The 13,750-nt window shown below is 50.0% G+C and overlaps 6 protein-coding genes across 6 annotated transcripts; 1 reads left to right on the top strand and 5 right to left on the bottom strand.

Annotated features, from left to right (window-relative positions):
* Window positions 1-220: 220 nt before the first annotated feature.
* CDV56_107565 (acetoacetyl-CoA synthase) lies at window positions 221-2,491 on the top strand (the record flags this gene model as incomplete). The annotated part of the gene is made up of 4 exons (XM_026761184.1): window positions 221-334; window positions 394-1,882; window positions 1,942-2,282; window positions 2,333-2,491. 4 exons carry the CDS (start codon window positions 221-223, stop codon window positions 2,489-2,491), a joined length of 2,103 nt encoding a protein of 700 aa, XP_026616322.1.
* Window positions 2,492-3,085: 594 nt separating this feature from the next.
* CDV56_107503 (uncharacterized protein) lies at window positions 3,086-3,907 on the bottom strand (the record flags this gene model as incomplete). The annotated part of the gene is made up of 1 exon (XM_026761122.1): window positions 3,086-3,907. One exon carries the CDS (start codon window positions 3,905-3,907, stop codon window positions 3,086-3,088), a length of 822 nt encoding a protein of 273 aa, XP_026616321.1.
* Window positions 3,908-4,433: 526 nt separating this feature from the next.
* CDV56_107434 (uncharacterized protein) lies at window positions 4,434-5,434 on the bottom strand (the record flags this gene model as incomplete). The annotated part of the gene is made up of 3 exons (XM_026761053.1): window positions 4,434-4,795; window positions 4,843-5,246; window positions 5,301-5,434. 3 exons carry the CDS (start codon window positions 5,432-5,434, stop codon window positions 4,434-4,436), a joined length of 900 nt encoding a protein of 299 aa, XP_026616320.1.
* Window positions 5,435-6,313: 879 nt separating this feature from the next.
* CDV56_107359 (Tim17/Tim22/Tim23/Pmp24 family protein) lies at window positions 6,314-7,281 on the bottom strand (the record flags this gene model as incomplete). Its single annotated transcript, XM_026760978.1, has 6 exons — window positions 6,314-6,371; window positions 6,422-6,645; window positions 6,702-6,915; window positions 6,976-7,002; window positions 7,082-7,197; window positions 7,267-7,281. The coding sequence occupies 6 exons, from the start codon at window positions 7,279-7,281 to the stop codon at window positions 6,314-6,316; spliced, it is 654 nt and encodes a 217-aa protein (XP_026616319.1).
* Window positions 7,282-8,406: 1,125 nt separating this feature from the next.
* CDV56_107249 (rRNA-binding ribosome biosynthesis protein RPF2) lies at window positions 8,407-9,480 on the bottom strand (the record flags this gene model as incomplete). Its single annotated transcript, XM_026760868.1, has 2 exons — window positions 8,407-9,385; window positions 9,467-9,480. The coding sequence occupies 2 exons, from the start codon at window positions 9,478-9,480 to the stop codon at window positions 8,407-8,409; spliced, it is 993 nt and encodes a 330-aa protein (XP_026616318.1).
* A 359-nt stretch (window positions 9,481-9,839) lies between these two features.
* Window positions 9,840-13,365, bottom strand: CDV56_107066 (valine--tRNA ligase; the record flags this gene model as incomplete). The annotated part of the gene is made up of 5 exons (XM_026760685.1): window positions 9,840-10,846; window positions 10,974-11,283; window positions 11,337-13,036; window positions 13,116-13,241; window positions 13,335-13,365. The coding sequence occupies 5 exons, from the start codon at window positions 13,363-13,365 to the stop codon at window positions 9,840-9,842; spliced, it is 3,174 nt and encodes a 1,057-aa protein (XP_026616317.1).
* Between the last annotated feature and the right edge of the window lie 385 nt (window positions 13,366-13,750).

Raw genomic sequence — 13,750 nt, 5'->3', positions numbered from 1 at the left:
TCCCGCAACTCCGCAACAACCGATTGGCATCAGCCATTAACCGAGGCCAGTCTGTAGTTGATGGGGACAATAAGGGTACTTCAATCAACTACGATAAGACTTCTCTTGCTATAAATGTACCGAGGATCACTGCTGAATTCCTTCTAGTGACTATCCCAGATCCATGCGACTTCACCATTGTACTCTCGAGCAAGATCCATACCCCTAGCTACTGATCTCAATGGCCTCAACATCCAACCTGCCGAGGAAGCTCTGGGAGCATTCTGACCCGCAGTCTACTCAAATGTGGGCTTTCAAATCGGGTTTAGAGAAAGAGAAGAGACTTCAGCTTCCAGTACGTACCTTTGAGACTAGTATATCACTCTCCTTTTGTCGTCTAACGCGATTGCTAAGGACTACCACTCTCTCTATCTGTGGTCAACCCACAATCGTGCAGCCTTTTGGGACTTTTGCTGGAGATACTTTCCCATCATTTCAGAAGGCACTTATAGGAATGTTGTCGATGAATCAGCCCGCATTGACAGCATCCCTACCTGGTTTGAGGGTGTGCGACTCAACTTTGCCGAGAATATGCTCTTTTCGGCAGAGAGGTCAAGCTCGGGGCATCTACAGATTACAACGAAAGGCAAGGAGGACAATAAAGTTGCTCTGACACAAATTAGGGAGGGAGGCTCGGAACCAGCTTCAAACGTTACATGGGCCGAGTTGAGACGCAAGACAGGGGGAATGGTGCAAGCACTCAAAGCAGCCGGGGTCGTCAAGGGAGATCGAGTCGCTGCTGTAGCAAGTAACAGCATCGATACACTTGTCGTCCTCCTGGCAACGACGGCTCTCGGAGCGTTGTTCTCGTCAACGTCCACCGACACCGGCGTCAAAGGAATCCTCGATCGACTGCTCCAGTTAAGGCCAAAATACGTTTTCGTTGACGATTTTGCAATCTACAATGGGAAGCGGATTGACCTTCGACCAAAAATCAAGGACATTGTCGATGGTCTCCGGGAAGTTTCCGAATTCGAAGGCATCGTCACGATCCCACGATTCCCAGGCCAGCTAGTCGATGTGACCGGAGTGCCTAGAACACAGCCCATGGCAGCCTTTCTCGCAAGAGCACCATCAGACAAGCTCGAGTTTGTCAGGGTTGGATTTCGGGATCCTTTCCTGGTCGTGTACTCGTCCGGGACAACTGGAAAACCCAAACCCATCGTTCACGGCGTAGGCGGCGTCATCCTCAATACATACAAAGAGGGTCGGCTGCACCGTGATCATGGACCAGACTCGACGGTATTGCAATACACAACCACAGGGTGGATCATGTATCTGTCTGCCATATCAGGGCTAATGTTTGGCGCAAAAGCCATCTTGTACGATGGAAGTCCCTTCCTACCGGATGTCAAGTTCCTCATCGAGCTACTGGGCAAGCATAAAGTGACTCATTTCGGCACATCACCGCGCTATTTCCATGAGCTCCGGAAGAACAACATACGAGCAAGAGACATTGCAGATCTCAGGGCACTCCGCATCGTCACGAGCACCGGCATGGTCCTTTCCGAATCCTTATTCGAATGGTTCTACGACGAGGGTTTCCCATCTCATACCCAGCTGGCGAATATCTCCGGTGGCACAGATCTCGCCGCCTGCTTTGGCTTGGAGAATCCGCTTACTCCTTTATATGTGGGCGGGTGCCAAGGTCCAGCTCTGGGTATTCCCATTGCAGTATTCGATCAAGCGGATGAGGGTGCTTCTGGCGTCAAAGGCACTGCCGTTCAGGATGGTGCGCCAGGAGAGTTGGTAGCCACCGCAGCATTTCCAACTATGCCGGTCAAATTCTTGGGCGATGACGGGCCGCAAAAGTATTTTGACTCATACTTTGGCCGGTTCGACAGTAAGTCTCGTTCACAACTCCACCCTCTCAATCGCATCTACTAAACCTGTTATGTGTAGATGTCTGGACCCACGGCGACTTCATCAGCATCCACCCCATCACAAAACAAATCTTCTTCCTGGGCAGATCAGACGGTGTCCTCAACCCCTCAGGCGTCCGCTTCGGATCCGCCGAGATCTACAACGTAATTGACACGCAATTCTCAACCGAGATCGCAGATTCGATCTGCGTCGGCCAGCGACGGCCAACCGACGCAGACGAATCTGTCATGCTCTTCCTGTTAATGCGGCCGGGATTCCAATTCACGCCGCAACTTGTCTCCAGAGTGAAAGAGGCAATCCGGAAGGCATTGAGTGCCCGACATGTGCCGAAGTATATCTTCCAGACGCCTGAGATTCCGGTATGTGCAATTCTTTAGGGTCTCAAATGGACTTGACTAATGTGGTACAGACAACGGTGAATCTGAAGAAGGTAGAATTACCGGTGAAACAGATAGTATCAGGCAAGAAGATCAAACCGTCGGGTACTCTGCTCAACCCGCAGAGCTTGGATTACTATTACCAGTTTGCGGAGGTCGAAAAGCTGGTCGATCTCAAGAGCAAGCTGTAGAGTGGGCTTTACACGAGTCACTGGTTTCTGAAGCCATCCTTGCATTTTTTTTTTTATTGGTAGACTAGCCTAGAAGAATCGCATGCTTGTTGGCTATGAACACTCTTGGCCATCGTTTTTCCAAGCACACAGCTCTCAATAACTTGAGACAATCCATACCTAGTCCGAAAAAGGACGGAAATCAGACGCACAAAGCCTATCTCAGGAACTGCATCAAATCCACAAGATCGCGAATTCCAGCATCGACTACTCTTTTTGACCATAATGATCATTCATTCAATGGGTAGCTTTCTAAGATGAGCCCTTCTCCCGTGCATGCTTTGGCGAGTGCAGATTTCAATGTGAGAAGAGATGCGGCATTTACACAACGGTGTTTGCCCGCAGTGCAATGAGTGGTTTTAGATTGAAGGCTTCCATAGACTGCCGACAATGAGGAGCAATCCATATGGCTTGTGGCCTTCATTATAGCCCCGAGGTGAAGTGAGTCGCAGCAAAAATGGCAATAGACAGTCTCGCTCTTGAGGCGTGTGGTTTCGGCTGAGAGTACATCGTTCGCTTTTTCAGTTGCAGCAATCCAGCCCTTAGTGATGTCGTCTAGCGAAAACGCGTTTGTAAGTTAGCACTTATGACCTTCAATGCATTGGATCGAGACTCGAGACTTCCAGGGGCCAATAAAGGATATAGGAAAAATGATAGGACAACAATACCTTTGATAGTCACTGGAAGATTGAGGTCGGCGGGATACTTGGACGATGAACATCTCCAAGACATGGCAGCACTTGTGGAGCTTGTGAACAAGGAAGGTTGTCTGAAAGCCCAGCTGATATAGGCCCATTTCAGGCAGTTGTCCCATGTGTCGTAGACTACTTTCTTCGCATCGAGCAACCGCTTTATCCAGACTCCGAGGACAAAGGTACATGCCGGTTCACAGTCGAGATAGCAGACCACAGCAGCGACTTTCAGCATCATTGCTACATCCACCTCATTCGGGATCTGCTGGCCCTTCCCGTGGATGATATTCATGACTATCAGGAAAGCTTCAGGATCGCAGTCTAGCATATGGACTTCATCATACCCTGGCTCGTCGGCGGTGCTTGTTGGAGCGATGCGTTTCTTGATATGGGCCTTGAAGTACTCTGATGCCAGAGTGAGGTGTTTCGACGAGACTCTGAAGCGGGTCTGGGGTGTTTCAACTGCAGCTGGTGCAGCTTCCTCTGGATCAGAAGGTTTTTCTCCCGAATCTTGTTTGAGAGGCGTATGGTGATCTGCTTCTGTAGACGCTGGAGAAGTCGATGACGCCGGTTTGGCTTGTGCTGTTGGCTCTGTCGAGCTGGTCTTGACGGGAGCGCGTCGCTGTGCGGACAGGACTAGGACGACATCGCCAGAAGGGTCGATCTCGTGGTAGTGACCACTCATCCTATCTTGTTAGAATGAAGCCTTGAGGGGTTTGATGCGTGAGGAGGTTCATACTTGATGCTCACCCTTCTGAATGAGGGTGGTTGCGGGTGGTAGTTCCTTGATAAAATGAGGAGAAGCTTAAGCTGTCAGAGGTAACAACGAAAGAGGGCTGTTCTGTTGTTAGAAAGAGAAGAGTAGAGTGTTGCTATAGCGATGCTTGTGTTGTTAACCTCACTTTTCATCAGTACAGCTCAGGCACTGTCAGCGTATTCGATTAATTTGCTCGCTAATAAGGAGAAGGCATGTCAATAACATCAGTGAAATGGGATTGCAAGGCAATTAATCTTCAACATATGGACAAAATAAGAAAAATCACTACATGCACTAGTTAAAAATGGAGTTACATTGTCTTTCAGGTGAGGTGATCTTGATAGTGCACCCAAAAAGAGTGAGAACACACTCAGATTCCTATAAGAATCACCTGAGGCTTTTCACCCAGCCAACCACATATGTAGTTTCAGACCCTGTGGTTCTTCTGCCAATGTCAACGCCATCTCTCCGGTAGCAGGATGTGTCCAAGTGATTTCGCTTGACGGTATAGGCGCTCTTCGATTGCTCCAGGTCCAAGAAGCCCACCGCACCGACCTTTGCAAGATACCTCGGTGCTCGGTTTCTTGAATTCGAGGATTTTCTTAGCCACGCTTTCTGGTGCAAGGCCTTTATAATCGAGGTTCTCGCGGCGCCATGGCAGTCCGTGGGCCTTCATTTGCTTCATAAGTGCCCCTAGTCTCAACGAGTCGCACTCGAAAGTGCAGGTGATCTCGCCGGTCTCTAATTTCTGCCGCCTGGCTTCCACAGCTCTGAATATAAGGTACAGCAGATCTTTCCTTCTCCGATTGATGATGTCTTTCTATGTAAGCGTAACATCGCTAACATGGCTCATATGGGCTCACCTGTAACAGATAGCGGTATAGGAAGATCCAGCGTGTTGATGATGTCCTTGGTCTGTCGTGCCGCCAAGCATGTAACAGATGAGTAAAGCTGGCAATCATTGAACACCCCAGAAATGAAAATCCACTTGACGGTCTCATCACAGTAAGTGTTGGGACGTTTCGCCTTCCACGGTTCGATCCATCTCGCGGGATACAGCCCCAGAACTCCATGGCATTTGAAGTAGTCAACTTGGACAGCCAGCTCGACCAACTCGTCAAAGGTCACCGAGGTAGGAACTTCCTGCATGCGGCAGTGCATCAAATTAAGCAGGATCGAAAACGCCTTAGGATCAGTATCGGGGACATCCATCTCGACGCAGCCATTCTTCTGCAGTTCTTCGGCGTCGCCCGATTCTTTCTTCAGCCTGTTTTCGAAGTATTGCGAAGCCAAGATCAGATGTTTAGAGGAAGCTCGGTACCTGGCAACTTCTGCCTCTCCATCTAAATACAGCCTGGAGGGTGCGTATGCGCGAGGCTGCTTTGGTGGGGATACCACGAGGATGACATCCCCGTTTGGATCGGGGTCACTGGCTCTGTTCCCTTCTGTTTTCATTTTGAATTCCTCATCCTATGAAAAGGCCATGAAGGTATAAAATGGTTCCTGACTGTAGGATGAAGTTGAGGGCATCATAAAGAGGTCTGATGAGTTGACGAGATCAGTGAATATTGAGTGACCTTGGCAGAAGTGAATCTGATTACCTATGCCTTAGGTCTACTTCATTCACTCTGCCATAAATTGACCGAGTAGTTAATGATAAAGTACTAGCATATCTCAACCTAGTGCATATTTGATTTGACCTAAGAATTGCCTCTATTTACATGAATGCGCTCAGTCTATTGCTAGACTGACTCCATGGGAATAGGGTTAGGGTAAGTACCAATAGCTTAGTTCACTTCTACAAAGATCACTTCAATAATGGCGGTATCTCCTCTATTGCTTCGCTGAAGCTTAGGTACTATGTGTCACGAAGAGATTCGCTGGCTGTAGATTTCCTTCAGTGACTGGGTGACAGGAATGTTCTAATTAGGTTTACTTAGAACATCCCACCCATATCAGACTCGAAATAACGGAATCGAAAGATCGCCTCATAATTTAACAGTTGTATTCTTTGGACAATGGAACCGCTATTCGCAAAGCCCTCTATACTATGACTGTCATGAACACCGTCTCCCCTATCCGCCTGCGGCAGGGATCTCAGCAAATTCTTCAAGTCAAGCTGACTGGACACAGTCATCGTGTCCTGAATCATGTTGGGGCAGCCCAAGCCCTTCGCATGAAATAAAACATAATACAGGGTAAAAATGAACAAGAAGGGAAACCGGACAATGTACCCATTCTATGCGCCAGGTATACTCCATGGTAAGTATGCAGACCTCCTGACCAGCCATGCGATGAGAAACACTGAATAGAAGGACAATCCAGAGAGTCCCTCTATTTGTTGTGTATCAAGAAGTTGCGGAATGAATCCCAGTGATCCGAGTCGGCGTAACTGAAAAGCATTAGTATATGAAGATATCGCGTAGCAAAGTTGAGACATACATGTATACCATGCTGCTTCTCAGACTCGACATAAGTGTCTCTGGATGCCAACGGAAGATGTACATAACAAGTGCCCAGCTGAGACTTGCAAATACCGGCCACGCATTGGCCTCGATTCTTGCGCGCGATTCGGGAGTGATCAAGGAGGATAGCGGGTGCATATTCGGCTGGACAGAGAGTTTGGCAAGAGCAAGCACCACACGAGCAAAGACGTATATGACGATCTGGACAAGCACATTAGTCTCATTTCTCTCCTCCTCAAACTTCGAATTGATCGCACCTGCTGAGTAATGCTTGTTTTATGCCGACCAAACACTGCATATCCTCCCAGCAGACCCGCAAAGAAGCTGTCATAACGGCCTTCTTTCCCGACACCAGCAGGATTGACGTTGCGCAGAACAATCATGGAACTCTTATATATAAGAGCGAAAGTCGCCAGGTTCCGAGCATGCTGGCGTGTGGCTTTCAGGACGAGCTTGACCTTTTCTCGGAATCTAAATCACGGAATCAGTATTTTCGGCAACGTGCTCGGCATGTCGATAGGATCGCCTTACGTTCCGGAGCGGAATAGAAAGATCATTCTGTGAGATCAAGATATCTCGCATTAGCTGGGTTTTCGATGTCAAGATTGCGTGTTTCCGCCAGCGGAATCAGACATACACCAAAGCGTGCGGAAACCGCACTTTTGATCCATATACAATGCCATTGCGGGCACCCTTAACGAGCGACAGAAGGGGCGCAAGTTGAGGATTGAGGACAAAGGAATCCAGGCGAGACTAAACAGCGATCAGAAAAGTATGTGACATAGCCGGATTGACAAAGTCGAGTAGGAGCGTCAGGCATACCAGAAGCGCATCCATGGTGTCTGGGGAACCTCGGTAGGTTGATCGGACCAGCGACGGATTGGATTAATGTCTACCGACGGAGAACACCAGGTGTCAAGAGGGTCAGGATATAGGAAGGAATAGAGGTCAGGAACTACCAGGAACAGAACGACGAGGTATAAGTATGGATGGGCATGATCCCATCATCAGGACACATGGTGGGGAGGGCGGCATTTAATGGACTGCGCTGCACCCGCGCAACCGCAAATGATCCTCGGCATGTGAGGCCACACGTCATGTCACGTGACTGTATCCTCTCTCCTCCTTCACTTACCCTCCAACGTATCCGGTCAGCTACTGCAAGCAGTGCAGTTACTTCGCTCCATCTAAGCAAACATAATGCAGAGATAGCTAACCTAGGACGAGGCGAAGCAGGGCAAGGTCCCAGCAAGACCTTTAAATGAGGTTGCAAGTCTGCAAAAGGGCAGCATTTACGTATAGACTCCTACTACTGAGTCCTGAGGATGTTCACATTGAGGATGCGAGCAGCATCGGTTGTCCTACCAGACACAGGAGAAGGACGGGCCCTTGAGGCTCTGAAATGCTGCATCCACCGAGTTAGTCGACTGTGGAATCGAAATGCAGTGTGAAGAAATTGGAAAAGGGGTTGTCTTGACTCTGTCTTGACGGCATTCAAGCCTAATATGTAGCAGCTTGTCAGTATCAAGAAGATACCTCTGAGATTCCATGGAGAGGACGTATCGGCCCTTTCGAAGAATTGATTAAGGGATGCGTTGAGCGGTTCATCCTTCAGGTAGAAGCAAATTTGAACTCACAAGACTTAGATAGGAGGTAGGATGATGAGCGAATGAACTGGACAATAACCATGTCACATTCATCCTGCATCAGCATTGGCTTCTAGGTAATGGTAAAGGAATGCAGAAGCGTTTCAAACAGTGCAAGTGGAATGCTCAGTTGGTAGAAGAATAAGATAATCTTGATATATGCTGGATACTTTTAAGCTATAGTGACCATGAACGAAAATGATCGATCTGCTCGACGGCCTCGACAGAGAAACCAAACCACCTGAACGCCTTATGCGGTATAGATAGACAAAGTATCATGCGTCAAAAACATCGCCAGACAAACGGACACAACAGTCTATTCCGTTCTCGCCTTCTTCCGTCCCTCGTCCTCCGAGACTTCGTCCACATCCATCATCTCGGCATCCTCCTCATCAGACTCCACACCAGCACGTCGCTTCAGACCCTTCATCTTCCTCGTCTGCAGGCCAGACAGATCCTGCTTGCCCAAGTGCACACGACCGATCTTGTCACCCATGACGTCCATGCCGATGTTCTTCTTCGTCTTCATGTTCTCATTAGGTCTCTTGCCCTGCTTCATGGCCTCCTTCAGAGCATCCTTGGGCGCCTCCTGCAGACGACCGATCTTGAAGTCGAACTTGGGCCCGATCTCATCCAGCTCAACGCGGGGGAGTTTGTGTCCACTGCGCTTTGTCCGAACCTTGTACCACCTGAGATGAATAACAGGAGCCAGGCCGTCGGTAGGTTCCTCAGCGGCAATCATCAACACGTACTGCAGTCCCTCGACATCGATCTTATCCGACTCCTCGCCCTTGAACATATCAACAAACATGCTCTTCAGCATAACGTGAGCGGCAGAGTTGGAATCTTCCCACGCAGTACCCGTGAACAGCAGCATAGGCCGTAAACCGATTCCGATCTGCATCTTGAGGTTGTTCATCGCGGGGATCGAGTCTCCGTCCGGGTTAGGGAGCAGCATCAATTCGCACATGTCCAGGAGCTTGGAGTCGAATATCCGCGCCACAGTCACGCAGTTAGGTCTCTTCTTGCTGCTGCTTCCGAAAACAACAATACCGCACTCATTCTTGTTGGCGAGAAACTCGATGCTCTCGGCGCTCTCGAACGGGTGAATGTTCTCGTTCTTCTTGTGGAAGAGGACGGAGTTGGGGACCGTCAGCGAGTGTAATGTCTTGAGGACTGTGTTAAGTGCTGTCGGGCATTTTGAGCCATGCATGAAAAGGGTTCTCTTGGGGGGTTCGATGAGTTGGGGCTCGCGGGCCTTGAGAATGCGCGCTGTGCGCGGATTCTTGGGTTTGCTGTGGAGAGAAAGACCTTGTCAGATGGTACTTTCCTGCACAGAGATAGACAAATAATTCTGTTTCCGGGACAAGACTTACACTTCTCTGAGCATTTTGACTTCTTCTGCTTTCAACGACGAAAACTTGGGTGTTTCGCCGATCACCGACTTGCCTGGTCGAGGAAGAAAAAAGCGGAACGAAAAGTTTTGGCGGAAATGTCTTGGCGTCGCTTATCGATAAGCTTAACTGGAGATGTCCAGAGTCCAGACATCTGCAACTGCTTACTCTTCTTCTCGCATATTGTTTTGATGAAATATTTGGTGGGCTGTATAAATCCAGTAGAAAACAGCATACAAGTACATTAATTCCAGGTCACAGCAAAAGACTCGTGAGGGTCCAAGTAACAAGCAACAAGAAATGCATTCAACAGTAAAATGGCGATTTTTATTGTTATATCTCGGGGTCATCTAATCTACTCCAAGCGAAGCTTCTCAAACTCGCGAATCTGCTCTTCCAGCCGGGCAGCCTCACTCTCGGCATCCCGGAGCTTTCTTTCTTCCTGTTCACGAACCTCTGGCTTAACCTTCTCCTTCCATCCAGCGCCGTTGACGAGAGTCTGTTGGCGGCGAACAGTCTCGCGTGCCTTCTCCAGGCTGGCCTTGGCCTTCTCTTCCTGCTCCAGAGCTACCTCTTTCGACACACGGAGGTACACAGCGGCCTGAGCACCGACGGCGGAAACGACACAGCCTGAAGGGGGATTGGTGTTCTCGGGGTTAGCTACGCTGAGGTCTCCCAAAAACTTGCCACCCAGGGACTTGATACTAGTCACCTCGTCCGAGATGGTCTTGTGGCTGACAGGGTCATATGTCTGGATAATGATGTCGCCCTTAGTCTTGATCTCATATTGGGCAAGGATCGACCGGATGGCCTTGGAGGTATTCAGGATGAGCTCGTAAGCCGTCTCGGCTTCGGGGTCGTTGAACTCTGGATTGTACTGGGGGTAACGAGCCTTCATGATCGAGGTGGTCTCATCACCAGGTCTGCGAGGTAGACGCTGCCACAGGTGCTCAGTAACGAAAGGCATGATGGGGTGAATAAGAGTCAGTGCGCCCTCGAGGGCAGTGTACAAAGTCTGCTTGGCCGATTCCTGTACTTCGGCGGGCACCTCAGGCGCCAACAGATACTTCGAGTTTTCGATAAAGATGTCGCAAAGCTGGCCGTACCAGTACTGGTAAGTGGTGGAAGCGGCGACAGAGAACTCACGCTGCGCCAACGCCTCATTGACCTCCTTGGCAGCGGTGTTGAATTTATGCAAAATCCAGCGCTCAGAGAGAGACTCCCGGCCAGTCTTTGAAGGGGTTGGCAGGGGCTTGAAGTCATCGCCCAATCTGCCCAAGACGAACTTAGTAGCCTGGTAGATCTTGTTGCAGAAACGGCGGTAGCCGTGGATAACCTGAATGTCGAATGCGATATCACCGCCTACACCAAAGTCAGTCCATGTCAGCTTCGAAGTATATAGTAAGGACAATGGCCTATAGCGACAGACGGCCATCGGTTTCGGTGCTTTGATTCGGCCATGCCTGGGTCAGGTAGTATCAGAACTTACCACCAGTAGTATAAGACACGAGGGCGAAACGCAGAGCATCGGCACCACATTCCGGAATACCCTTGGGGAAGGCCTTCTTCTGGTACTTGGTCGCGGTTGCAACCTCCTTCTCAGCAAGGTTACCAGTGAGCAGTTTGGCATGGAGAGCCTGAAGCTCAATACCCTCCATAACATCCAAGGGGTCAATGACGTTACCAAGGGACTTGGACATCTTGCGACCCTCAGAATCTCTGATCAAGGAATGGCAGTAAACTTCCTTGAAGGGCACCTTGCCGGTCAGCTTGATACCAAGCATAATCATACGGGCGACCTGCAAAGTGATTAGCACAGTTACAGATAACACAATTGTAGCGGAAAGCATACCCAGAAGAACAAAATATCCCATCCAGTCTCGAGCACAGATGTGGGATACAAGTTCTCCAAGTCATGAGTCTGGCGGGGCCATCCCAGTGTTGAGAAGGGCCACAGCCCGGATGAGAACCAGGTATCGAGCACATCGGGGTCCCTGATCAAGGAGAATGTCTTGCCAGGGAACTTGGCCTCAGCCTTTTTGCGGGCTTCTTCTTCGGTACGCCCGGTAACCCAGAGGTTACCGTCACTATCATCGCCGTCTTCACCCTCGATCTTGACGAAGTAAGCAGGAGCCTGGTGACCCCACCAGAGTTGTCTGGAAAGACACCAGTCATTGATACCTCTCATCCAGCGGAAGTAGTTCTTCTCAGCGGATTCGGGTTTGATGACAATTTCACCATTCTCAACAGCCTTGATGGCAGGTTCGGCAAGATCTTGCATCTTCATCCACCACTGGGGTTTCAGAATAGGCTCAATAACATCATTCGACTTGGCACAGCGAGGAATCTTCATGGGGTTATTCTCCCATTTCACATACAAGCCCTTTTCCTTCAGCATCTCAATGACCTTGTAACGGGCATCGAAACGCTTCATGCCAACGAATGGGCCACCATTCTTGTTGAAAGTACCATCATCGTTCAGCACAGATATGAATTCGAGGTTGTGGGCCTTTCCACGGTTGAAATCGTTGAAATCGTGGGCCGGCGTGATCTTCACCGCACCGGTACCGAATTCGGGATCGACATCCGTGTCGCCAACGATGGGCATCAGGCGGTCAACGAAGGGATGGCGGGCGAACTTGCCAATCAGGTGCTGGTAGCGCTTGTCGTCAGGGTGAACGGCAATACCTGTGTCACCGATCATGGTTTCCGGACGAGTGGTAGCGATCTCGATTCTCTCCTTGGTGCCATCAATCTCATAGCAGAAGTGGGTCAAGACACCGAACTCGATCTTCTTGTCGTATCCAGGCACGTCAAGCAGTGTACGTCCTTCGACCTCCTTGTTCTCGACCTCGAGATTGGACAAGGAAGTATTCAGGGCCACACACCAATTGACGAGACGGTTGGCACGGTAGATGATGCCTTCTTCGTGGAGTCGTACAAAAGTCTCTGTGACGGCGGCCGAGAGGTTGGGGTCCATGGTGAAAGCCTCGCGCGACCAATCAAAAGAACCACCGACTCTCCGCAAAGCATTCTTGATGTTCGCATGGTACTCGTCCTTCCAAGCCCATACTCTCTTAGTGAACTCCTCACGGCCAAGATCGTGGCGGGTCTTTTTCTCCTTCTTCCAGAGCATCTTCTCGACAACGCTCTGAGTGGAGATACCAGCGTGATCCATACCAGGAAGCCAAAGAGTGGTCTTTCCCTTCATCCGCTCCCAACGAATCATAGTATCCTGAAGGGCATTGGTAAGAGCGTGGCCCATGTGCAGGGAGCCTGTCACGTTCGGGGGAGGAATTGGAATGACGAAGTAGCCCTCGGGCTTGACCTTGCCATCGGGGCCGAACTCGGGCTTGAAAAGATCACGTTCCTCCCACCATTCGTACCGGCCGGATTCAATGACCTTGGGGTCGTAAGCATCGGTCGTCTTCTCCTTCTCGATCTTGTTGGCCTTCTTATCAGCCTTGGCGGGTGCAGGTTTGGCCGCAGCAACCTTTGCCTGTTTCTCGGCGAACTTCTTCGCTTTCTCGGCCTTTCGTCGTTCTCGCTCTACTAACCAACGGCAACATCCCACCATCAGCAACCGATGCAAATGCTATATCATCCACATTTCGAGACTCGAGAGACATACACTCTTTCTCACTCTTGACCTTGGGGGCGCCCTGAGCATCCTTCGCGGCAGGGTCAACAACCTGATTTCTGGTCTGGTCATCGGCCTGAGGGGCGGGGTCGGCTATAGGAGCTCTCGGCTCACCCACTGAATGAATTCAAGACTGTTAGCCATTTGCATCTCTCCCCCGCGGTCTGATTGATGATGAGTCACGGCGGGCAAAGCACGGAGGATACTCACCCGGGTTCGGAGAGGGAGTTGGCTGAGACATCCTTGAATATGTTTTAGAAATCGGAGGAGTTAACAATCTCCAAGGCGCCGACCGCGCCACAAAATGCCGGATGAGTATCTTGAATACCGAAATGAGAACAAGGAGGGGGAGGGGCAGGTGGTTGTGCGAAATGCGGGCAATTAAATTTGGCTGGCGCAGAGCAGAGAACGGAACGAATCAGCGGATGTTACTGCGGGGCCCAGTGAAGACTCCGGCGGTGGAGAACGATTGAGCTGAGATATGGGATGGATTTGGTGTCCAAAAACATGAATGACCAATGTCATCTACTATTCGGGGAGCATAAGAATGGCCAGTCAACCAGCATTCTTTGTTCTTCTGCTTCAAGGTCTAATCGATAGGGAAGACGCGAGAATTTGAGTCATGT

Source organism: Aspergillus thermomutatus, assembly GCF_002237265.1.
Source record: "Aspergillus thermomutatus strain HMR AF 39 chromosome Unknown NODE_44, whole genome shotgun sequence".
In the NCBI taxonomy this organism is placed as follows: Eukaryota; Fungi; Ascomycota; class Eurotiomycetes; order Eurotiales; family Aspergillaceae; genus Aspergillus; species Aspergillus thermomutatus.
This window is presented reverse-complemented; position numbering and strand designations above follow the sequence as displayed.